At 46.5% G+C, this 26,190-nt stretch overlaps 1 protein-coding gene across 6 annotated transcripts in view; it reads left to right on the top strand.

Annotated features, from left to right (window-relative positions):
- MYO5B (myosin VB) overlaps positions 1 to 26,190 on the top strand; it is a 147,785-nt gene that overhangs the window by 44,095 nt on the left and 77,500 nt on the right. For all 6 annotated transcript variants that reach the window (XM_041711112.2, XM_041711113.2, XM_041711115.2 and 3 more), the window contains exons 5-12: positions 6,903 to 7,059; positions 8,596 to 8,739; positions 10,095 to 10,176; positions 14,647 to 14,754; positions 16,743 to 16,852; positions 18,426 to 18,691; positions 24,121 to 24,202; positions 25,701 to 25,841. In XM_041711112.2, the coding sequence (XP_041567046.2) occupies positions 6,903 to 7,059; positions 8,596 to 8,739; positions 10,095 to 10,176; positions 14,647 to 14,754; positions 16,743 to 16,852; positions 18,426 to 18,691; positions 24,121 to 24,202; positions 25,701 to 25,841 (1,090 nt within the window). The remainder of the gene's footprint in view (positions 1 to 6,902; positions 7,060 to 8,595; positions 8,740 to 10,094; positions 10,177 to 14,646; positions 14,755 to 16,742; positions 16,853 to 18,425; positions 18,692 to 24,120; positions 24,203 to 25,700; positions 25,842 to 26,190) is intronic.

The raw sequence follows: 26,190 nt of genomic DNA, 5'->3' as shown, positions 1-26,190 counted from the left end.
TTCTTGTTCAACTGGGTGAAAAATATCTTCTTGGGTTTCTCTGAGGGAAAAGTGTAACTGCCTCTAAGTTGTGGTTTTCTATTTGCCTTGAGTAAAAATGCTAGGGATTGTAAAAACCCAAATTAGATCCAACAAATAAAAGAAGATGCTGCCATGCTCAACAGTGATGCTGCTCCAAATTCTGGTTATCCCACAGAAATGGGAACAACTCCTGGCTTCAGAGACCGTTTCAGAGAAGTCTTTTCTCTGTGTTATGATGCTGCAGCACTCTGATTCTTACCTCCAGAGTGCAACTTCTGTTTGGTAATTTGAAAACAGAGTCTGAGTTTTCCTCATTGTCGTTAGTACTCGAGGGATGCAATCCAGTGGTAATTAAGTTATTGCATTTTTTTATATTTCTAGCAACACAATGCTGTAGCTATGCTCATTCTTAGCCTTGGCAGCACTGACAATGGAGAAATGCATTGGGGCTTTTGTGGGTGTTGTCATTGTGGTCAGGCTTAATTCAAACTGCAGTACTTAAAGGATTTTTAATCTTCAGATTGCTTTATGAACACTAATCCTACAAGCAACCTGAAAGAAGTAGGTTAAATATGATTTCCATGGTGGAGAGACTTATTGACTCATTCCACAACAAAGAGAATTAGTGTCAGAGCTGGGATTAAAGCTGGAGTGACCCCTGACAATTGTTCACAGGGTCTGGCTCTGCCTTCATTTATTCCAGATCCTTTTCCCTCTTGGAAAAGCTGTGTTTTCAGTGCAACTGGTTTTGCTCCTGCTGCAGAGACCAGGGTAAAGTTGTGCAGTTAAGCTGCTTGTGCCAGTGGTGATTTTCTGAAGGGATGACTATGAAGACAAATCCTATATATTCTAGGTCCCTTCTCATGGGTTTGGATTGTTGCTTTAAAGAAAGCTGACTTTGGAGAAATTTCGACTGGTGATGTATGTATGTCTGAAGAACAGTTTGGGTATATTTGTCTTCAAATACTGTTTTCAAGCAGTGTTGCTGAAGGCTGAAGGTGTAAAATCTACATTGAGGTGTCCCCTGTCTCCTCTGTCTCTGGCACAGCAGTGCTGAGAACCATCCCTGGATTCAAACCCTTTTTTATTGCAGTGGCTTGACCGCTATCCCCTTTTCTGAAGTGAAGATTTTTCCAGGGATGTTCTGCCCTGGATTGATTAGATAAAGTGCTGGGGCCTGCACGTGGAAACACTGAGCAGTGCCACACTTCTGCTCTGATGCAGATTGCTCCGTGTCCAGCTGGGCAGCTTGGGGTGTGGATGCTTCTCCACACCTTTCCCAGGCTGTTTGGGGGCTCCTCCAAGGGCAGCAGTGGTCTCTGTGTTCTTGCAGGTGAAGGACTGACTGCTTTAACAGCAGGGAAATATGTTCCCTGGATGTAAAAGCTGGTAATTAGCTGCCAGTGCTAATCAGCAAAGGAATCTGAAGCGCCCTTTCTCTTCATAGCCAACTGACTTTTGTTTGCCTTGGGCAGCACCTTTAGATGTTGCTTTTCAAAAAATGGTATCTATTAGACTTCTAGAGTAGATATAAAGAAGGGAATTCTACAGGTTGCCCAGAGCAGCTGTGGCTGCCTCATCTTTGGAAATGTCCAAGGCTGAGCTGGATGGGTTTTGGAGCAACCCGGGGTAGTGGAAGGTGTCCCTGTTCATGGTCTTTACTAGATGGCCTTTAAAGGTCCTTCCCAACCCTAGCATTTTTATGAATCTACGCTATTTTTCATGTGTTGTAAAAGCACCAGTGACCCCCTCTTAGTTTTGCTGGCTGGAGACCTCACCCCTCTCTTACGTGTGTGGTCTTGAGGGGCATTGCTCTTAAGATGCAGAAAGATGTGTTACCCACGTCCAAAGCACCTCTGGAGCTACTGGTGCCTCTTGCATTGAAGAAACACTCTGGATCTTGTTCTGGTTGGACTTCTGCTCCTTTGTGGTTTTATTTGCCTCTCGGATGGCTGGGGGCTGTAGCCCAGATCGTGGTGTGGTTTTCCAGCCTGAGCATCATGTGAGCTGTGAGCCACGTGGAGAGGAGCCCTGATGCACTTTGTGGCAGCATAAAAAGCTGTGGTGGCAGCCCTGAAGTGCACAGGAGCCCACCCAGCCCCAGGATGAGATGGAGTAGCACTGCCATGCAGCAGCAGCAGCAGTATTCACCCATAAACACTTCATTTTATCCAGGTTTTCTCAAGAATAGTTTTCTCCTGTGCTGGCACTGCCAAAATGGAATGTATTTTAAGCAGCTGTGTAGCACACTGTGCCTGCATGGTGGCCAAACATTTCAGTGTCTTTTATTCCACACTAAACACAAACACCTCCTGCCTGGCTTTAACCATTTCTGCTGCCTGAGCATCCTGTGTGCTGCCAGCTGCTCTGCAGGGTTCGTCGATTTTCCTCTGCTGGCACCAGTGATTGGTTAGCTTGTACACTGGAAAGGCTTTGCAGCCTTTATTCCTGAAAGCTTTTATTCCTGATGTCTGAACATGCACTATCCACCAAAAAACCCCAAAAGAGACACATCACTGCAAATGCAGGAGGCTGACCTGCTAAGGGCAGCTTTCTTTTCATTTTATGTTATTGATATACTCCAAAAGTTTCTTGTGCCATGGAGAGCTCACCTGGCCCATTTCATACTGCAGCACATCAACCATTAGGGTAAATTCTTGAGAAACTCTGTAAAAATGGGACCTGGCAGAGTGGCTGTAGTAGCAGTAAGTTGTGTTGGCCATAGTTTTGTCACTAGGCTCAGTGACTTTTGGCAAATGTCTATTTAAAAGGAGGCAAGCCAAAGGGAGGCATAAAGCACTCAGAATGACACTTAAAACCACTTTTGTGATGGGATCTGAAGCCCAGGGGAACTGTGGATCTGGGTTGGTCCTTAGCTGGGCTCTCAGGTGGGTTGGTCTCTGCCTTCCCCATCCTGGCCCATCCCAAGAGCTGGTAATAGAGATATTATGAGGTTAAAATTGATGGCAAGAACTCATAGTTGTGAATCTTAAAGAGAAAAAAATGGGTTACCAAATACTACCTTGCAACAGTGCTGTCTGGATGCCAGGTAATGCATCTTTTGAGATTTTGGCCTCATTTAGCTGAAGAGTCACTCCCAGACTGGTGGAGCTTTCGTCTTACAGCTTTAAGAGAAAAGTGGCAGAGAAATGTTATCTGAAATGTGCCACTTGGGCCATATCTGTCATGCAGAGCAGGGTGGGAAACAATAATTCTGAAGTAACTTTGAGGCATGTGTGAGCCATGCCAGCTGTGCAAGCCATGCCAGATCTACATTTGGAGGTATTTTAGTTGTCACCTGTCCCTTCTGCTTCTCCCTCACCTCTGACCAAGGACAGCCTGTTCATCCACCCTTGCAAACCATGCCAAAGCCTCTGTTTGCCCCTTCCTTGGTGGCTGACAGGAATTTTGTCTGTTGGGTTCTGCTGATGGCCAGGGTGGGATTTCACTGACGGAGCTCAGCAGTCCACGAGTCACTGAAACCATGGATCCATTAAGGCTGGAAAAGGCCTCTAAGGACAGGTTCAGCTGTCACCTCAAGTGAACATGCTCATGTCCTCAAGTGCCACACCCACACTTTGTTTGAGCACTTCCAGGCAAGGGGACTCCATCACTTCCCAACAGCCTGTGCTGGGGCTTGGCAGTCCCTTCCATGAAGAAATTTTTCCAGCTATCCAATCTAAGCCTTCCCTGGCACAGCTTGAGGCTGTTTCCTCTACTCCTTTCACTTGTTCCCTGGCAGGAGAGACTGATTACCCACCTCACCAAAGATGATCAAACCAAGGGTGAAGCTTCAGTCAGAGCTCAGTCAGAGATAAACCAGGACAGCCACCAGCAGGAACTGCTGCTATGGGTTCACCCAGCTCCCTTCTGGGGCTGGGGCTGAGTTTCACTTCCCCTCTGCTGGCTGCCCATGCCTGGTGGCTCGTGTTGCACACCTGTGGGAGTCCAAAGGTGTCAGACCAGCACGTTGGCATCCCCGTGCCTGGGCAGCCCCTGCCAGCTGGCTGTGGGAGAGCCTCGTTGGCTTTGCCAAGACCTGCTGTGGGCACGACGCCGTGACTTAGCAAGAGCAGGCTGTCCCCACCCAGGGTGAGTCACTGGGAACACGGGCTCTGGGTGCTGGCTCCTGGCTGAGGGCGTGCTCCACTCACAGCCCGTGTTTCTGCACTGCTGCCTGGGCGCTGACGGAGCTCACCCTAGCTCGAGGGTGGCTCTGTGTGGTGGAAAAGTCTCTCCTCCAACCCGAGCTTCCAAAGAAAGGCTCAGCAGTCTCTGTTGTTCAGTCTCAAGGCAGTTTATTGCATGTTATCTAAAAGATTTTCTCCCTGAGCTGCTGCGGTTTGCATGTTTATATGCATATGCATATGTTTATATGTTTATAGTTTTTCCCCAATGCCCATTACCTATATTAAATGGTGCATTTCTACTCTAAACCAATCTGTGAGCGCCAACATCACCAAGAACATGGAGGTAAGGAAGAAGAAAGAGGAGGAACAGGACCGGCCTACATTCCTCCATCTTAAAACCTCTGACCCCCATGTATGTCTCTATAGGGCACGAGAAAGTACAACGCGAGCTAGTTTCTACTTTGCAAGGTAAAAGAGAGAGTTTATTTTCTGACTCTGACTTTTATACTTTTCCAAAGGTGACAGTGGATTGGAGAGTGAATGGGCCACCTCTCCAAAGACATTGGACAAAGCACTAGTACATCAAGTCTCTCCACCCCCATGAAGGAATGCAAAACAGCACGTTATTTACAGAAACTGTGTGGGAAAGTTTCCCAATAGAATGTAAACTCAGAAGGCTTTAGAAAAACTCAAAAATCAGGGCGACACATGTACAAAACCAAACCCCCCTGTACAGCACTCAAAAATTCTTCCCTCTACTTTGTGACTACTTCTACTATAATATCTAAACTTTTGTGACTTCTTGTTCTTCCTGCAAGGTTGGTAAATCATTCCATGGTTCAAACCCAAAATCACAGCTGTTTCCAGCTGCCTGCCAGGGTCTCAAATGCTTCTGACCTGGGCCTGGAACATCCAAAAATGTCTGAGGGACATTTTGAGTTCCGACATGTTGATGGGGTGCTTAGAGGCTCCTCTGGCCTTCCTGTTCATTGGTAGCCAGGAGAACTAGCTGGCTAGGGGATGGATTAAGATATACACTTTGAGAATTGGTGTCTGAAAAGTAGAGAGGGCTGGAAATTATCTTGTCAGTCCGCTGCTGCTGAAAGTGTCTCAAAGTCATGGCTGCACCAAAATGTTACATGTGACTTGGCTGAGGTTTTTTCCTCAAACCCTAAGCCTAGAAGGAATTAAGATGTTTCTGCCTGACAGTGGAGGGAAGTAATGGTGTGGTGTGTCTTTGTTGGAAGCACAAAAGTGTGGTATGGCAATCATTTAGCCTCTGTCCTCATCTGGTATAAACTTGAACTGAGTATCCTAAATTGAAATGTGTTTTGATGGTGTTTCCTGATGTCAAGAGAACTGCAAGGTATAAATTTGTTGTTGTGCTTGTGTATTGGATTTTCTGTGCCTGCTTTCAGCTATGATTCATGGAAGCCAGGGCAGAGTCTGGGAAGCTTAAGCTGATCTTACTTAAAAACACACTCAATTATGTCCTTACAGCTTACCCAAGAGCTCAGGTATTTTGGGAGCTTATAGCAAATCCTGCAGTGAAAACTCTGCCCTTCCCAAAGTCTGCAGCCAAATTGCAGAGTTGCTGGGTTTGCTGTGTGCTGATGATGCCCTGGGGAGCGAATCCCACTGCAGCAGAGGTGCTTGGCCCTGGAGCCAGCAAACCTTTTCCTGGAGGGATGTAGGTCTGAAAATGAGCTCCTCTTACCGCCTTGGCCCTTTCTTTGCCTTGCAGCTCAAGCATGTTAAACAGATTAATTATTGGGGTGTATCTGGTGGGTATGATGCTGCGAAGGACTGGCTGTTTCATGGTGACTTGTGCAATGGCATTTGTGTGAATTATTAATTTTGCAAGTGGAAAAAAGCATTTGGAAGAGTCTGTGCTCTCTGCGAGGCTCAAGAGCTGGATGAGATGGTGCATGCTGAGCTTCTCTGTGCAAAGTCCTGTGCCCTGGAGGGACGTGGTGAAGTATTTCTGCACTTCAGATCAGTGACCTCACAGTCTCATAGGATTTAGGAATGAGTCGCTGGTGAGAGTCTGATGTCAGACATGCTTTGTATCGAAAGCGTGATATCAAAATTTTAACCAGATGTTGGGAGTTGTGTGAAAACACTGATACTCATATAATTGCATAGAGAACCAAGTGACTTCTTCTGTGTCCCAATTTTAGGATGCTTTATTGTACAAATTCAGTATTTTTAATGCATTTTTTGAGTGTAGAGGAATCTTTCTGAGTAACTGTGTTTTAAAAGATATTTTCACAAGTTGACTGCTTTAATGAGCAAAATCTCAAATGCTTGAGTGAAGGAGCTGGGAGGGAAAATTAAATATACAGTATTAGCAGTTGATACTCAGCCAATGCTTGTTAATATTTCTCCAGACAGATATCCAGCAACAGAGTTTGGGTGTTGTGTAAGAAATGGGCTTCCCAGAGTCTCAGGATGAAGGAGGAAGCAGTGCTTCACGCAGGGGCTCAGTTCCTGCTGTCTCTGCAGGCCTCTGGGGATTTTCTGGAGATGTCCAGTGTCTGGGGATGTTCTGGAGATGTCCAGTTGTTTATGTTTTCTCTGGGAAGTGTCACAGTTGTGTATTACTCACTGTTACTTTCCTACTCCAGAAGAAATCCAGCGTCCGTAATGTAGGTGGCCACAGGGACAGGGACTGCAAGCAGCTGACAAGAAAATGGATTAACTCATAGAAGCTCATCTTTTACTGACTTTGCTGCTCTGGCTCCCCACCAGGGATGAAAAGAACCAGTCCATCATCGTGAGCGGGGAGTCGGGGGCGGGCAAGACGGTCTCAGCCAAATACGCCATGCGCTTCTTCGCCACCGTCGGGGGTTCCGCCAGCGAGACCAACATCGAAGCCAAAGTCCTGGCCTCCAGCCCCATCATGGAGGTAAAAGCTGCTTCCTTTCCTTTGTCCTGGTCACTCTGCCTCTCTGTAAGTCACAAGGATAGTGAGAACCCCCGGGGGCTTGAGAGAAAGGTCTGATTTACAGCGTAACAGTGTCCTGGAACTGGAAGGAAATGCAGAGATGCACCAACAGCCTCCATTTAGACCACCCCAACTGCACCTGTATTTGATGGCCTTAAAGCTGAGCCTAGGTATCCCCAACACATGTCCAGGAGCTGGGCTTTGAAGGGGCTCCAGTGTGAAGAACCCAAGCAGCGCAGCTGACACTGTCAGCGTTTCATCATCTTCTTCCTCCTTTGTCACTCCATGGTGCCCTCTAATCTCCTTCTTTTCTTATACAAAAAAATAGAATAGAGAAGGAAGGGATTAATCTGTTTGAGATATTTAAATTATTTTTTATTTTTATTAGTTTTCTGTTGCTATCAACCACGTACTGACCTCTTCCCCTAGGCAACAGCAATGGGACAAAAGGACATAGTCTTAATCTGTGCCACAGGAGGTTTAGGCTGGACATTAGCAGGAATTTCTTCATGGAAAGGGTGGTCAGACATTGGAAGGGGCTGCCCAGGGAGGTGTTGGAGTGCCCATCCCTGGAAGTGTCCAAGGAAAGCTTGGACATGGCACTGGGTGCTCTGGGCTGGTGACAAGGTGGGCATCAAGCACAAGCTGGACTCGATGGGCTGGGAGGGGTTTTCCAACCCAACTGACCTGTGATAGGGGAATAATGAGTCTCATTATTGGGAAATCCCTGCTCTGGGGTGAGCTGCAGCGTCCAGGCCAGTGGTGCTGCAGGTGAGCAGGAAGAAGAGCCAAAGGTGTGTGGCTGATGGGGAAAACTGGCTGGTTTTCTGCAGGTTTACTCCTGGTAAGCCTGCTAGTTTGCTCTTTTCCTCACCCATCTCCCCTGCCTGTGTGAAATGTAGCTGCAATACCGGGGGGGCACTTAAAACCATCCAAGACAAAAATTAATTGTGCACACTATTCTTCTGTATGACCACAGAATTTTATTGCTCTAATTTTCCTGCCTCTGTTCAGTTCTGGCTGTAATTTCTAAGTGCTGAGGCCAGGCAACCTGCCTGTCTTTATCGGAAATTGATGAGAACATTGCCTATGCAGAAAAAAATATAAAAGAAAACTGCCTGGTTTGCAGAAAAACCCTGAGTTAAATGGGCTTGTGAGGGAAGACGACCCACCCAGGGTCTCTGAATAAAGGTGGGGGCATCCTATAAGGTGGAGCAGGAATCTTGAGACTTCTGGGATGTGGATGGTTTAATTACTGTGCAAATACTTGTTGCTGTTTGTATGCATTTTTCTTCCAGAAAAACCCTGGAGACACCACATTTTCAGTGAAGAGTCCTCCCCAAAGTCACATTGCTCCTCTGCCTTCTGCATCTGGGAAGGGGTTTTCCTCAAAACCTCATGTGGCTGTTTATATAACACTGATTGCAAATCAAAGTGTTAAAAAAAAATCAAAAATTCAATTAAAATTTAATGTTTAATTTTGTTTGTTTTATGCAGGCCATTGGAAATGCTAAAACAACAAGAAATGACAACAGCAGCCGCTTTGGGAAATACATTCAGATTGGCTTTGATAAAAGATACCACATCATTGGTGCCAACATGAGGACATATCTGCTGGAAAAATCTCGGGTTGTATTTCAGGTGAGGAGGTGTGGGGCTTTTTCCTTTTTTTCCTTTTGGGTGCTATATTCCAGGAATTCAATAGTCTGGGTCTTTTCTATGGATAAGTAAAAAAAAAAAAAAATCTCTTTATAAAGAGAACTACAGAATCATTTAGGTTGGAATCCAACTGTCCCCCCAGCACTGCTGCACCCATCACAGAATCATAATCATGGATTGATTTGGGTTGGAAGAGATCTTAAAGATCACCTCATTCCACCCCTGCCATGGACAGGGACACCTTCCACTGTCCCTGGTTGCTCCAAGCCCCATCCAGCCTGGCCCTGGACGCTTCCAGGGATCCAGGGGCAGCCACAGCTGCTCTGGGCACCCTGTGCCAGGGCCTGCCCACCCTCCCAGCCAGCAATTCCTCCACAATATCTAACCTAAACCTACTCTCTGTCCATGGGAAGCCATTGCTCCTTGTCCTGTCCCCCCATGCTCTTGTACAAAGTCTTTTTCCATCTTCCTTGTGATCACATTCCCAAGTGCCACATCCACATGGCTTTTAAATCCCTCCAGGGGTGGGGACTCCACCAGTGCCAGGGCTGGACAGCCCTTTCCATGGAGGAATTGTTCCTGATGGCCAACCTAAACCTCCCCTGGCACAGCTTGAGGCTGTTTTCCCTTCTCCTGTCACTTTCTTGGTGGACACAGCTTCCAGATGTGTCTTTTGGACTCAGTCTTGGGAGTTCTTTGTGACTCCAGCCTGATGACCCTTGTCCTGGGCTGAGGTGTACCTGGGAGACTTGTTAGATAGAGAGCCAGGGAGAACAAATGGCAGGCAGCAGTGTTCAGTTCTGAAGACGAAGAAGGGGCAGGACAGGGGCTGGGAAGGCTGATATCTCTGCCACAGCACATCCCTTGGGTTTCTTGTGCAGGCTCAGGAGAAGCTTTCCTAGTTTCTGCTTGAGATATAGATCAGAAGCTAGTCCTTACACAAAAAAAGAGTGCCCCAACTACAAAAATCTTAGAAACCTGACAATTTTGAGAAGCCACGAAGAGTAAACCACCTTCTTTTATATTACTGTGGGTTTGCAACTAAGTGCTTGCTGCTTCATTTAGCCTGGTTACTCCAGAGAGGGATAAGATGTGGAAGGTAATACAGAATTATTTACTCTCTTTTCCAGGTGAGCAGTGTGTGTTGGTCAGGTTTGGCACCTCCTTTCTCCCAGGTGGCGAGGAAAACGTCCTTGTGTTGGTGTCACTGACGGGTCTCGGTGGTGGGAGGCAGGGGATGGGACCAGGGTGTCCCTGGGCTCAGGGGGCAGCAGTGTGAGGGTGGGAGCTCTGCTGTCACCCCTCTGTGGCTCTGGTAACTCAGTATTTCCCTGCAGGCAGAGGATGAGCGCAACTACCACATCTTCTACCAGCTCTGTGCTTCCTCAAGCCTCCCGGAATTCAAAGACCTTGGACTCAGTAAGTGCTGGCACATCCCTGTGCCCTGCTGGCTGTGCCTGGCTCTGAGGACAGCAGGAGAGAGTGGTGGGGTCAAAAATGCAGAAATTGCCCCGGGAGGAGGGAAGGAGATGAGGCTGAAGGGCTTCTGCTGCTGGGTGGAGCACAGGTTTGCTCACCCCATCACCAGGGATGTGGCAGCTTGGGTAGCCTGGGGATGTCCTGGCATGGGGTGTCCAGAGAATCTGTGGCTGTCTCTGGATCCCTGGGAGTGTTTGGGGTTGGGCTGGATGGAGCTTGAAGCAACCTGGGAAAGTGGAGGGTGTCCCTTTGAGGTCCCTTCCAGCCCAAACCATTTTGTGATTCCATGGAAATCAGCAGCAGAGCTGCAGTGAAACTACATTGCTGTGGTGTATGCCAGCTGATGCAGGGAGAACATGTGTTAATATTGTACCAACCTTGCATAAGGCGTGTGTTTTAAATGTGAGTGTGGACTAATCTGGCCAGTGTCTTGGCAGGAGTGGTTGAGTCCTTTGGATTTTTTATGTTTCTTTCTTTTTAATGGCTAACTCCTGGAATGAGTTGTGTTTTTATCCCCAGGATTTACAGCAAAACACCTGATTCAGGGGGTTTGCATTCACAGCAGGTGGTGCAGCAATGAATTTTAATTCTTTTTTTGTCTTGAATATTTGCTGTTGCTTAGAGAGAAAAGCAAGGTTTAAACAAGGCTTTTAAACTATTTTGAATACAGAGCAAGGCAGGTTCTGATCCCACCACAGGTCTTACAGAAGTTGCCATCCACACTACGGTGGAATGGCAGATGAAGAGAGGGGATTTCAGTTTTTAAGTAATTCTTAATGACCTTTTGGGTCACTGTAAGCACATTGCTCACACAGAGCACATCACATGGACCACTTTCAAGAGTATATGCCATACTTATGTGCTTCATTTTTAAAAACATACCCTGGGTAATGATGATGTTTTCTGGCATCTTAAAATTCAGACACAAACTATTTCAGCTACATCTGGGAGATGACTTGACATGTGAGAGCTCTCTTCTTGGGAATACGTGGATCAGGGGAAATACCAGTCTTACTCATCACAGCTCTCTAAAAGCTTCATCTGTGATTGTGGTGAGTGGCAGGAGTGCAGGCTGAGAGGCCTTTGCTGTCCGGGTGCATCGCCCAGGACATGATTGTGCAGTTGTGGCTCTCAGCTCCAGCATCTCAGGCATGAATGTGTAATGGCAACAGCTAGGACGAGTGGGTGCCAAGGCCATTAGCTGCAAGGAAGCCCTCTTGAGCAATTTCTAATCAAAATTTGGTGCCAGCGCTTGTCAGTCTCTGTGGCACTTTGCATTTGCTGTGTCACAGCATGCGCAGGTGTCCACTGGGTGTTGGTGAAGAAACATTTTTTCCAGAGGTGAAGGGGTGTGCCCTTGGTGTTTCCTGCCCTCCTACCTTGCAACAAGCTGGAAAAAGCCTCCCCAAAGTGTTTTGGGGGCTGTCAGATGTGGGGCTGCTCATGGGCTTGGTGGGGACAGGGTTGTGTGTCCATGAGCTGCTCCTGTTGGTGTGACTCAGGCTCTGCCCTTGCCTGTGGGATTTCTGATGCTGGGCAGTGGGTGCAGAGGTGCACAATTCACTTGTTTGTCTTTCTTTTGAGTGATGTATTTCATTTCCAGCTTTGCCTTGGATTTACTGGCCTTTGTGAAGATGACTAGTCAGAACTCAGATTTATTTCCTTGTGTGAGCTGTACTTACCTGTCAATCCTGTCTTCCCAAGGCTTATACCAAACAAGAGGTGTCTTGATGTGAAAATCCACTTTTTATTTATTACTCATGGAGGAGGATGTATAGTTTTCCATCTAAAAACCAGGAGCTACTGCTTCTCCTTTGGGTCTTACACATACAGAGAATTGTTATTACTTCCTTTTATGTTGCAAGATGCTGGAAAACAAAAAGAGGCTCCAAACATACATGAGCCCAGCAGAGCAAACCAGCGTTGGCTTCAGTCTGAGTGATCCTAAAGGCTTAATTTTAAACTAGAAAGTAAATATTTGACTTTAAATGGTAATCTGCAGTGCAAGTGCCTTTTGAAGTGTGGTGTCTAGCTTAATGATGCCTGGGCAGTGGTGCAAGACAGAAATGTGTTTTATTTGTTTGCAGTGAATCAAAGGGTTTGTGTGGTTTAAATAATTACGGAGATCATGAAATACAGAGATTGGAGTCAGTTACACCAGGGATGACTTGAGGCAGAAACAGATCCCAGTGTGAATGTTTAAAATCAGCCCTGGCTGCATCTTGCAGGGTGATGTGCAGCAGCACCAAGCTGTGAGTGTGATGTGCTCCACCATGGGCTGGGTGAGCTCCTGTTGTGCTGATGGACCAGGAGGGACACAACCTGCCTGACCTCAATCAGCATTTTCTGCCCCTCGTTCCTGATGCTCCAGCAATGAGTGGAATTACCAAAATCGCTGGGTCGCATGGCTTTGTATGCCAAAAATAATTAAATGTTTTTCTTTACAGCCTGAAAGTACAGCTAATGCAGAAGCCTGTGGGAGGCCTGGGAAGGGAGGGGGAGCTTCTGGTGGCAATTTGAGTCAAGAAGAGTGCAGATTGCAGTGATTTTAAAGCTTACCACTAGGCTGGTGTGGAACACAGTAGGCTTTTTTCTCTATATTCACCACGCTTGGGAAATATGTTTGTGTGTGCTAATGAGTGGGTTTTGGCAAATGACTCCTACTCAATTCTAAACAGGCTGAAAACTGATTTTGGGTGGGGTGGGGAGGCTGGGCTCCCCCAGCCCTCGCAGGGAAAAGCTCTGGCTCTGCCAGGCTCAGCCAGCAGCCGTGGGCACACATCTTACTGCTGTGGGCCTCACAGGAGTCCTTGTTTTAAGGAGGGGGATTACCTGTGGATCTTTCTTAAGTGGACACAAATCCTGCAATCTCTTCTTGTGGTATTTGCATTGGAAATGCCTCTCAGCCTCCACAGGATTTATTGGTGTCATCCTGGAGTAACTTTGCTAAAGCACAGATGTTCAAGTGGTGTAATGCAGGCACTGCGAGCCTTCTCCATTCCCTTGGCTCCCAAGGATTAAGGCTTTGTGTAGGAAAGGTGTTAAAACACCTGAATTGGTTATAGATGTGTAAAACAGGATGAGGAGTTACTGCAAGGGGTCACCTCAGTGTTTGAAATGGTCTTCCCCCAAGTGATGGAGCTGTTACTTGAATCCCAAATACACCACAGCACTGCTCAGACTGAACTTGCTGTACGTGGAAAAAGGGTTTCATCATTGCAAGAAGCAGCCACTTACCAAGGTTCTGCTTCTTCCACCCCTAAGCAAACTGCAGATCAAAGGACACGGGTGTCCTTCAGGGGTGGGGCGCAGGGAGCATCCCAGTGCCTGTTCTGGGGAGTGCTGCAGTGGGGTGTTGTACTGGTTTAGGGCAAATTTGAGAGAAATCCTCCAGAAGGAGCCCCCAGAAAGCAAACCCCCATGAACCCTACCCCCACCTGATTCAGGACAGAAGTGGGGAAAAACCTGTTTATTTAACAAATAAAACACTCCCCAGCACAAAAAATTAACAACACCAGATGACTACAAAACTCTTTCACTGCTCTGAAGAGATGACAAATTGAGAAAGTCTCTCCTGAGAGTGGTCACTCTGTTATTGGACCCCTGGCACTGGGAATGGCTGCTGCAGGTTACAAAGTGCAAACTCCCGGTGTTTCCCAGGTCCCAGTCTGGAGCAGGTTCGAATGGTTCCAAGAAAAGGGAAAGAAAAACAGTCCAGGGAAAATTTGGACTGCTTAGCTAAAGTAACTAATAATAAAAAAAAAAAAAAAAAAAAAAAGAAAAAAAAAAGGAAAAAAAAAGGAAAAAAGAAGGCAAAAGAAAGCATAAGCAAGAGCAAAGGCAAAAGCAAAAAGCAAAAGCTGCACTCTGTACCACCGTCTGTGTCCACCAGACTGTGAGGGAGTGAGCAGGCTGATAACAAAGCAAAATTTGGCTTTTCAGAGCCAGTCTTGAAGGCAGAGGACATAATATCCAGCATAAACAGGACAGACAACTGGAGATACAAGCGTCATAACATCAGCCTAGGACAGGTGTGGATATGACAGTCTGGTCAGAGAGAGAGAAAGATAAGATTTCCCATGAATTGGTCTGGGAAGTTTTAGGGAGGTGGAGAGAAAGAACTGTAAACTATCTGCAGGTGGTGTTTTGAAGAAGTTTTTTTGTCATAAGATGTTCACCAAAGGGTGTCTTCTTAATTAGCCAGTCATGTGAATTGTGTTGAATAAATAACCAATCAGTTCCACCCGTATCGGAGCAGGGTATAAAAGAAGGTGTTCTGATAAATTTGGGGCATCTAGGCTCTTAGCCTTCTGACCTGGAGTCTGTGTCACTTATTATTTGTTCCTGGCTCAATGGGGACAGTGGGGAGGAGTGATTGCTGGTCTCTTTCTCCTCTTTTTCCTCCCCTAGCATGTGCCGAAGACTTCTTCTACACTTCTCAGGGAGGTGACACATCCATCGATGGTGTGGATGATGCTGATGACTTTGAGAAAACCAGACATGCCTTCACCCTGCTTGGTAAGGAGTTGCTCTGCTTGGAGTCTGCCCAGCAGAAGTCTCACAATTGTTTTCAGTGTGTTGCCTGAATTATAACGTTCCTGTTGACGTAGTTGGCTTTACTTTGCTCTTTAGTAGGAGCTGCAGAAGTGTTTCTAGCAGCTGTCTGTGAAGCAGCAGTGAAATGGAGAGGGATGCAGAATTTAGGAGAAGGCATTCTGAAGTCAAGGCAGGGCTGCAGTATTGACTTGCTATTTTTTACCCTGTTTACGAGCAGGCAAAGAGCTATTACTGTGCAGTTCAGTCTGTGTTGTGGTTGAGGGTGATGTCACTTGTTGGATCACAGCGTTGTACCGAGTATCTGATTCCTGGAAATAATGAGCTGAGTGCATCCCTGCTGTGCAGAGTCCACATCCACATGGCAGCTGCAGAAGCTGTGGCTGTGTCCAGCCCCCGTGCTGGCAGTGGGGGAGCAGAGCTGTGGAAAAACAAGCTGGAGGGGAAAGCTTGCCCAGTGTATTTGTATTTATCTGAAACCAAGCTTATAAGTCCTGATGAGTCTTGGTACCTCTCATTTCCTTTTCACAGTCTGGGAGAAGAGCTCATGATATTTACAGTTGCCTGTGAAACCCCAACCAGCTGTGCCTGCAGGGAGTGTGGGGACTCACTGCAAGCTGTAGAACTGCAGTTGTTTTCCCAAAATTTGTCCTCTTTGTGTTTTAGATGGGCCTCATCTCTTTCTATCTGGGGTCTTGTCTTTACCCTCCTCTTGCTCAGCTTGTGTGAGTTCTGTTAACTACTCAAAAAATATGGTTCCTGGTGGCTCCAAACTTGCCCACAGGACTATAATCCCCAGAGAGCTCTGTCCCCATCCCCCTGGCATGTGTAGTGTCTCTTTTGTTCCCTTCTCTGGCTCCCCAAGCAGCTCCCCTGTCTCCTTGGTCCCTGGGAAGCCCTGTGAGAGCATCTTCCTCTGGGGCCAGTCTGATGATGATTTTCTGTTCTTCACATGCTCCTCTGTCTCTGCTTTTCCTCATTTTCCTTCAGTGTGTCCCAGCTCTGCTTCTGTTCATGGCCTGCTGAAACTGCTACTAGAGTTTCCAGTCTTGCCTTTTTGGGTGTAACAAGAAGTCAAATTTGTCTGCAAATCCCCAGTCTTAGCCAGGCTTAACTCCAGTTAAGAGATCCAAGTAAGAGCAGAGCATTGCTCCTTTTAGTAACCTTGAAACAGTTCTCACTGTGCTGATAGCAAAAAAGTTTTGAGAGAGAGAAAGGGAAGCTCTGGATAATTCAGAAACCAGCAGGTGATGTTTCAGACCTTGGGTGGATAATTAGGACACCAGCCCTGAGCACAAAAGGGAGACAGAAACCCAGCTGGGATGTTAAAAAAAATGCAAGATATGGCAACAAGGCCATGTGTAGGCTGATGCTGAGCAAAGTGCTTGCTGGGAATGCCTGCAAATCCTAGGAATGCCTGTAAAGAAAAATAGATAAAGCAGTATATAAATAAAATATATAAAGCAATAACATCTTACACACCCAGAAAAGACCCACAAGTGTCTCTTGTGGAGATGCTGGGGATGGTAACACAGAGCTCCCCATCACCTCCCTGGTGACTTGCTGCATCCAGCTGTGCCACCAGTGTGGAGGCGTTGTGCAGGGCTTTAATTTTCCCTTCTTTTTGTGGGACGTTGGCAATAAGTGTGATTTGTAATTCGTGTGCTTTGGTTGTCAGCAGACACACAAGCAACTCCTTGTTCTGTGCAAGCTGCAGAGCCCCTGTAACTCTGATTCTGTTTGTTCACTCTGCAGCAGCATCCTTGGGTTTGTCTGTATTAAACCCATCAGTGTTAAAATTGAGACTTTATGGTGTATTTATTGGAAGCAGCCTCATGATTCTGAAAACAAATTGTCTCGGAAGGAAATCAAACACTGCAAGCACCTTCAAATAAACTTAAAATTGTGTTTCATTTTCCGTTGTGACAATCAGCTATCAATTGTTCCCGCAGGAGTGAAGGAGTCTCATCAGATGACCATTTTTAGGATAATTGCTGCCATTCTGCACCTGGGGAACTTGAAAATCCAAGGGGAACGAGATGGGGAGGTCTGCAGTGTGTCGGTAGGTCACCCTCAGGAGTGGGCACGTGGGGAGCTTGGTGTGCTCAGGAGTCAGGCCGTGCTCATGTGCTGGGCTTCACAGCCTTGCCCTTGGCTAGAAAACCCTTTTCCTCCTGGCTTTCTTGGCCTTTTTTTTTTGAAAACACATCATAAGTTCCTATTTTCTTTGTTTGCCCAGGGAAATAATGCATTATTCCTCCTCTGTAGCCAGCCTGCAAGCGAGGCTGTTCAAAAATTGCTTACATCCCCGACATCCCAGCCCACCTTAATTCTTCCTGCTTCCTTAGAATGCACAGTGAAGGGTCTTGGGGACTTTTGACACTGATGGTGACACCAGCACAAGGTGTGATGCTTTACAACCACTTTCCTCCAGGCAAAGCCACAGAGCTGCTGCTTGTAACGTGGCCAAAGGAGCACTGCATGGTTAATTAGCAAAAATAAGTAACACTAAGGATGCCTTAGAGGCGGTTTTTCTGTTTCTGTGTTTGTTCAGAGGTGGGGAAAGGTAAAGCAATTACATGGAAAATACTGTCCTGTAAATTATCAATTCCTCCCAGGCTGGGTTATTCAATCCTAATTAAAGTATTAAAAGGGTTCTGCACACACTTCAGTGTTACCCTAGAGACAGTGTGGTGTTCAATGAGTGAGATGCTGGGGGTAATTTACTTGATATTTGGCAGCATGGATATGTGAAAGCTCCCTGCTTCAGTGATGTTGAGTTCTGTTAATGAAGTTCATGTTCTTTAATTACCTTCAAATATAATTGCAAGGTATTAAATCAATTCTGGTACTACCTTGACTCTGGTCAAAAAGGTATAGTAGCAATAGAACATCCTAGAATTATTGTAAAATGCACTTTTTTCTGCATCCCCAACCCCATCCAGCATTTCCAAGTATACTCACCTAACTGGAAACAATTTACTTCCTATAGATTTGTATTATTACACAGGGGAAGGGGAAATTGTTTTCTTGTTTTCCAAAAGGCAATGCCTGCTATCTGGCCATAATAGAGACTCAGAACTGCTTGATCTTAATTTCAGAAGGGAAGGGGTGAAGTGCATTGCCCTGAAGAAAATTAAATTCACATTTCATTTTATTAATTGTGCAAAGCCTAAGCCCTTCTGGTAATGCAAAATTTATAGCTTTGTTATTCAGGATAGAGTTATTTTGTTGAAGGCATGGTGTCCTGGCATACCCTAAGCTTTAGTCTGAGGCATAACCAGGGTTGCTCTGGGGCAGGGTGTAGTTGCAGCTCAAGGAAAAGCGAGGTGGAGAATTCTTTTTTTCTGTGGACACATGCTCTTTGTGAAAGCTGAGAGCTCAAGGATAACCAGAGCAGGGCCAAGCCTTGGTGCCACCATCCAGAGCTCCATGTGAGCTGTCCCACCCCGTCCATGAGGACTCCCACAGCTGGATGGGTGTCACTGCTTCCCCACTCCTCACAGAGAGACACAGCTTTCCCCAAAAGTTACAAAAATCCACCACTCCTTGCACAGATCTGTGAACTTGGGTGTTAAAATGCCAGTTTGGGGTGTCACCAGCCTGCTGACTTTGCTTTTGTTCCCCCCTCCCAGAGTGAGGACGAGCACCTGAAAAACTTCTGCAGCCTGCTGGGTGTGGAGCACAGCCAGATGCAGCACTGGCTCTGCCACCGCAAGCTCGTCACCACGGCCGAGACCTACGTGAAGAGCATGTCCCTGCACCAGGTGGTGAACGCCAGGAACGCCCTGGCCAAGCACATCTACGCCCAGCTCTTCAACTGGATCGTGCAGCACGTCAACAAGGCCCTGCACACCACTGTGAAGCAGCACTCCTTCATCGGCGTGCTCGACATCTACGGGTAGGCACCTCCTCAGCTCTCCAGGCTGCTCCTTTATAATTTGTCTTCCCCTTCTTGCAAAGCACACTCTGCTTTGGCTGGTAGCAGGTGATGGGAATAATGGAAAGGAGCACAAAAAGGTACTGTGTAGTTTGCAGTTTTGATGCTCCTTCAGAGTGTGCAGCCTTCAGCACAAAATGGCGCACACGGGTCGGTGTGAGCACTGCATTCTGGGATTTACCTCCCACGCCCTTCCCATCTGGAGTTTCTGTCTCCTGTGCTGTTTAAAACAACCTTAAAGATGAGCTGGGGTAAGAGAGCACAAAAAGGTACGGTGTAGTTTGCAGTTTTGATGCTCCTTCAGAGTGCGCAGCCTCCAGCACAAAATGGCGCACACGGGTCGGTGTGAGCACTGCGTTCTGGGATTTACCTCCCACACCCTTCCCATCTAGAGTTTCTGTCTCCTGTGCTGTTTAAAACAACCTTAAAGATGAGCTGGGGTAAAGGAGCACAAAAAGGTACTGTGTAGTTTGCAGTTTTGATGCTCCTTCAGAGTGCGCAGCCTTCAGCACAAAATGGCGCACACGGGTCGGTGTGAGCACTGCGTTCTGGGATTTACCTCCCACGCCCTTCCCATCTGGAGTTTCTGTCTCCTGTGCTGTTTAAAACAACCTTAAAGATGAGCTGGGGTAAAGAAGCACAAAAAGGTACTGTGTAGTTTGCAGTTTTGGTGCTCCTTCAGAGTGCGCAGCCTTCAGCACAAAATGGCGCACACGGGTCGGTGTGAGCACTGCGTTCTGGGATTTACCTCCCACGCCCTTCCCATCTAGAGTTTCTGTCTCCTGTGCTGTTTAAAACAACCTTAAAGATGAGCTGGGGTAAAGGTGCTGTTGTGGAGACCAAAGACTGTCTCATCTTGCTGTGGAGTTTGAGGACACTCCTTTCCTTCATCTGTGAAGCCGCTGCTGCAGGGCCCTGGTGCCGTGAGAGCTTTCAGAGGAGCTTGGGAACCTGTGGTGGGGATGTCAGGTGCAAAAAGCTCTTGCAAGGCTTTCAGCCTGTGCCCTCAGGGGCAATGACCTGCTTTAAAATTGTTCTGGGTACCCGTTACTGCCTGGTTTGTCATCCTGAGTGGTGGTAGAAGAGGGACGTGAGAGTTGTCTGAGTTCATTTTAGCTGAAATGCTGCAAAGAAGCAGAAGATGGAGGAGAAGGGAAGGGATTCTGTCAGCTGTGGGGTGGAAAAGGAAAGAGGTATTGTGGATTTGGGTTTTACTCTCCATTTTTTCAGCTTTTTTTTTTTTTTTTTTGGTGTGTCTCTGGATAGAAAGGGCAAGAGAGAAGTCCCAGGTGGCCTAGACAGGTCCATGCAAGGCTGGGTTGGATGGTACTTGGAGCAACCTGGGACAGTGGAAGATGTCTCTGCATGTGGGGACTGGATGAGCCTAAAAGGTCCCTTGCAACCCAAAACCCTTCTGGGATTCTGTGGTTCTCAGTGGGACAGCAGTGGTCTCCTGGTCTCCCTTACTACATGCAGGTGTTGCCTTGCTCCTGTTTTGGAGGGGAAGGTGGCATGAACAAGTTGCAGCTTCTCCAAGAGCCAGTCCCTAACCTAGGGCAGTCGCTGTGCTTGCTCAGTCCCAAATCCTGTGTCCTCTGAAGGTCTGTCAGCTCTAGGAGAACCAGGATGAAATCCTGCCAAAGCAGTTACGGATCAGAACAAAAAAGCAGCCTGATTTTAGGGCTATAACACCTACACAATTGCTGGAACTGTGTCTTGTGTATAAACCCTCCCACAAGGTTTCTACAGCTACTGGTGTTTAGGATGATAGTCGTGACACCTGGACTACCACAGCAGCAGAAAGGATGTCAGAAAATGATGGAGCAGCAGTGCAGCCCCACTGGTTGCTGATCTCCATCCATAACTGCTGCCACGTGGCAAGGTTTGCAGGACCACTGTTATCAAGGGCGATAACCACACAGTTCTGTTTGGTTTGGGATTCCACTGGGATAGCTTGAGGTGATGAGGTTGCACTCTCTGGTTTGTAAGTTTCTGGGCTCACTCAGCAAGATCTTAAATATGGCACAGTCTGGTTCAAAGTCTGTGCGAGACAAAGAAGCTGTTTCCCATCTCTTTTTTATGAGATAGAAAAGCTCTTTTCCCCCCACAGAAATTTCTGCAGGCTGGAGTATGATAAATAAAGCTTTGAGATGGAGCCCTGTGGGTGATGGTGGGTCTATACAGAAAATTGTGTGCCTGAGTTAGAGGATCAGACTGTCAGAAATCTGAATGAAAGGAGACTTGAGGATAAAGCTCATGAAAGATTAAGCTGGGCTTGAAAATCTGTTAGTGTGGAAGAAAAATCTCCTTCAGCCACCTATCCAGTGCGTGAGCCAGCAGATGCTTTCAGCCCTGGTGACACCAGCAGGGCTTTTCCACAAGGACCTGCAGGTCCTACTGAAGAGGCAGATCTGCAGGGGAAGGTGTCCATGTTCTTGGTTGAAATGCTTGTCTGGTGTCCTAAAATGACCATGAATCCCTTTCCTAAATGGGTGTTGCTGTCTAAATGCTGAGTAATTTACAATGTGGGGAATATGGGTGATGATAGCCTGACTCTACTGAATGTTGGAGTGGTTTGGTTCTCCTAACTCCTGTGTTTTGAGTTTTTAATGCATTTTTCTAATGGACAAATTTTTTTTTCCCCCAAATGGATGTTGTTCTTTCCTTTGGGAGAGGGATTGAGCTGGAAAGGCAGGGAGCCTACTGCCAGCTTCACAGCACATCCTTGACATCCTCAGATGTGCTGTGCCAGGGCTCCTGTGGGAGGACTGTCCCTCTGCGTGGGATTTCTAGGCATGGGATCCAAACAGAGGGTGCAGAAGCTGTAGGGGTTTTCTTCCAGCTTTCTTTCCAACTTTCCAATGCTCGACTTTGCATCCTCAATTCTCTGTTAACACCGAGGTGAGATGGCACAGCATTGAAAGCCTTTACGTATTTATTGAAATGGTGTTATTTGCTGCACTGGTATTAATAGGGTATTATTAGTAGCATTAATTTGCTGCACTGGTGTTATTTGGTGTTATTAGTAGCACTAATACTGAAGTCAGTCAGAAGGGTGGATTCACGTGGCACTCCTGGACTTGGTGGGGACGGCTTGTTCCCCCTCTTGTTTGCCACATGAAGTGAGAACACCCAGGCAACCAGCTGTGTGCTGGACATATTCATGAACTTTAAATATTTAAATACAAGCCTTGGTGCTGCAGAGAATGTAGGAGAGACCAGCAGAATGGGGAGCAGCAGAAAAAACAAAATACAGCATTTGCCCCTTGAAAATCTACTTACAAGAGCTGTCCCCAAGCTGGATGTGTTTTCCAGGGAGCCACAGTGATGGGCTGGAGTGGTGAATATGCTTATTTTTTCCACAAATTACAGTGCACTAAAGTGAAGAGAGACCCAACAGGCACTGTTTTGCTTTCCCCATCAGGATATTGCCCTCAGTGCAGTCAGTCTGAGCAGGTAGGGCCTCCTGGCATGCACACATGTAGGGCTGGCGACTAATCTGCTTTGTTAATTAACAGATGGTGCTAGTAGATTCCCTTAATTAGCAACTTTGTGAGATCTCCCTTGGAGCTGGAGTTGTACAGCAGCTCTTCCCCCAGCTAGCACTCACTGGGAAGGTTCACAAATCACATCTGGTGTCTCATAAGGGGAGAAGTTTCCACTCCAGTTTCTTTTCCTCACATACTCCTCCTCATTGCCTTTTTCCACCTAGCTCTCTGTGTCTCTCCACCTACGTTTTAATTAAATCTTTCCTTGCCCTGTTGCTGTGACCATGAGCCTGCAGCAGCTGGTATTTCCAAATAGTTCTGGGATGCCACATTCCTTGAGTGGCAGGGGCTAAAGGCGCAGATTGGCTCAGCCACACAACCGAGTCGAGCACAGTGGGGGCTCTCCAGGGACACATCCATCACTGAGGGCCACACCACATCCTTAATGTAATCAGTTGTTGTCCCAGGCATGGATTCTGTTGCTGTAAAGACTGCAAAGCCCAGTTTTTGGGGAGGGGATGGGTTAAGCATCCTCTGCTTGGCGCAGGTGGCACCAGCTGCGGGGGCAGTGCGGGGCATGCAGAGGGAATGCAGTCCCAGGTTTCCTCAAGGACTGTGGGGGTGATAAAAGCACAAAACCATCTCGTTTCTCCCATTCTCCTTTTTCTTTTGCCGTTTGGCATTGCATTTCCCCAGGGACTCTGGCATTTTGTGTGGTGATGGCATTGTCACCTGGAAGTACTCGGGGAATAACTGCATCACCAGGGTAACAGAAGGGTGGTCCTCAGGAAGTGGCAGAAGTACTTATTATTTTGAGGAAGAGAGGCTGGAAAGAAAGGGATTCATTTATTCAGTGTTTAAAGACTGTTCTACATCTCCTACAGTGCCTATTACCCGAACAATTATTTAGTCACATATTTATCATTGCAGCAGCTTATTCATTGAACACAGGAAGCATTCCCACTTCTCCCCTTGGTTTAATCCTTACAGTCATGTGTCAAAGACTTTTTTTTTTTTCTCTTCTGCCTTCCAAATGTGCCTTAAAAATAGAAATATAAAGTACATCATTCCCAGAGGTAGCTCAAAATACCCTCTTTGGGTTTTAAGATCAAGCCTGGCTCCCTGTGCCTGTCCCTGGGTGTTGTGTACTTCAGCCTCAGGGGCCCTGCTGGCTCCCTGCTCCTTACCTGTAGTTCATCTTGCTAAAACTGCATATTTTTTCCTTTCTAATTGTGACTAAGAAGCTATTTTTGGGCCTGTCTTGGAGGATAATGTTTTGGCGTGGGTAGCTGTGGAAGTCCTGGTGAAGAGGTGGATCACTGAGTCCAGCACCAAGGACCCTCTAAGGTTCCTCTAAGGAATGTGGAGTTAGAGCTGAAATCACCATTTCCCCCCTTCTCCCTTCCAGAAGTTGCTTACTCACGTGTGTCTAATTTTTGTGCTAACAGGGATGCAGTGCAGAAGCTATAATTACAAATTTAATACCTACTTTTTCTGCTCTATTAAATTCCATTAAAAGTAGCCTGCTGGGTCTTTTAAGACGGCAGCTACTGTTTCTTCATCACCTTTGCAGTGAATGTGTTTGGAACTTAATATTTCATAATATTTTTCCCCAGGAGAAGCAGTTACATTTCTTGTCTCAGACAGGGCTGATGGGCAGGAAGCTGCAGTCATGCCAAATGTCTCACTCCTGTATATCAGGAGGAACATCTTGAATCCCTCGAGTTGTGCCAAGGGAAGAAAGATGTCTTGAGGAAAAAAGTGCAGGTCTGGGATAGGAGGAATGGGAGGGATGGTTGAGTGTTCCCCGTCACATGGATGGTACTGTTGCAGGAAAAATTAAAAAAAAAAAAAATTTGAGACAAAGAAATGGCTAATACTGATTTATTCATTGTTTTGCAGGTTTGAAACTTTTGAAGTGAATAGCTTTGAACAGTTCTGTATCAACTATGCCAACGAAAAGCTCCAGCAGCAGTTCAACTCGGTAAGGTCAGCTTGGAAATGTTCCATAAAACTGAGCAGAAAACATAACTAGGCAGGATTCTGGTGTGTCTGTCTTCTGCTTAGCAGCATTTACCTGCAGCCTGTGCAGATTATGTGATCCTTGGGATGCCCCCCTCCCAGATATTTCACTGCTGCGGTTCTAGATGTTCCTATCGAGTTGAAAAATGTTGCTTATTGGATGTATAAACTTGATCTTAGAAATGGATTTGTATGTGTAAAGGCTCACATACTGCTCTGAATAAGTATGTAATCTGCCTTTTTCTTGGTGCTGTTTCAATCCTAAAACAAACCTGGATGGTCTCATGCTGATTTCCAGTGTGAATTAAAATAAGTTATAGGTGTGGAAACCTTACCATTCAGCATGGTTTAAACCCATGAGATGAAAACTCTGTGTTAAATAACAGAATTGGAAACACTCCCCACTTTTCACTTGGACATGCCTCACAAAACCTGGAAGTTTTCCTATTTATTAGAAACAAGCATTTACCTTCACTGGAAATGGAACCAGTAAGGAGTTGTCTTCTGCTTCAGTTGCAAGTAGGGAAAAAATACTGTTAATTTCAGGATACAGGGGAAAACTTGTTAAATTTGAGCATTTAAGTACTGCAGATTAGTTTGGCCCTTTGAAGCCATATCTTATGCATGGACATGAACATTTGCAGTCTATCTAATGCATCAGAGAGATCACTGCTGCTAAAAATGAAAAGTAAATTATGGATTGTATTTGCACTATTCATATCTTACTTGATATGTCTAACTATCACTTCTGAAGCTTATAAATTCAAGCTCCAAGATTACATGTTTGAACAGATTTTAAAAAGCCATCTTTGAAGGGGGAAAAAAAAGTGCATTTGAAAAATCATTTTTTAATATGCTTTAGGGTATCTCAGAAACAGCCAGAGACAATTTATCTGCTTGGGCAGAGGCCTGAGATACGTAAGCCTTGGAAAGATTTTTTTTTATTATTATTATAGGTTTTTTTGAAATAAGAATTTCAGTGTCCTGAGTCAGTCAGATGCTGCTGCTGATACCCCTTGTGGGATGATGGGTGGTCTTTGAGAAGCCCTGCTCACAAATGGGGACATGGGCTCCCAGCCCTGTCTGGGCTCCCAGCTTGTGAACCTGCTTCAGGTCACTGCTTCAATCAGCAGAGCAGTAAAGCAGAGGAGGATTTTGTCAGCCCAAGAGATATATGTGTCACTGCCACACCAGTGTGTGGCTCCCACTTTGTCGCAGTGACAGCTTCAGTCACTTTGTGATGAAAGTCATTTCAACCCTTATTTTCCCTTGTGCTGTGGTTTCCCGGTGTAATGGTTTTGTTTTCCTGGCCAGGAAAATGGGCTGTGTGAGAGCACCTAGAGCCTCTCTGGCTTCTGGATGTGCTCATGGAATGCTGAAGTCCAGCAGAGACAAGGGGAAGGGGCTGTGCTCTGCTAGCTGGGCTCACACTCAGTGGCTCTGCTTTCTCCCACTCCCAGCATGTGTTTAAGCTGGAGCAAGAGGAGTACATGAAGGAGGCAATCCCTTGGACTCTCATAGACTTCTACGACAACCAGCCCTGCATAGACCTGATAGAAGCCAAGCTTGGGATCCTGGACCTGCTGGATGAAGAGTGCAAGGTAAAGAGGACCTCCTACTTTTTGGCCCAAGAGGACCCTACTTTTTGTTTCTGTAAAAGATCAAAGAATGGGCTTTAAACGCTGGTGTCTTGTAGATGTGTAAACATCTCCTTTCACCATGTTGTTGCCGTGCTCATGGCAAGAGTAGGCTTCAGCTGGCATTTGCTTTGGTTTGGGACATTCAGAGCCTCCTGTGCAGGTGTTTGCTCCAAACCCGGGTACCTGCACTCACCATGTGCAGCCAGTGTGTCTAGCCTGGCTGTACTGAGGGATTGAGACCTGATGGCTTTGGTATTGCTCAAAAGGAGCTGGAGCTCCTCTCAAGCCTTATTTTATCTCTGGGGAACCT

Source organism: Taeniopygia guttata, chromosome Z, assembly GCF_048771995.1.
Source record: "Taeniopygia guttata chromosome Z, bTaeGut7.mat, whole genome shotgun sequence".
Taxonomy (NCBI): Eukaryota; Metazoa; Chordata; class Aves; order Passeriformes; family Estrildidae; genus Taeniopygia; species Taeniopygia guttata.
This window is presented reverse-complemented; position numbering and strand designations above follow the sequence as displayed.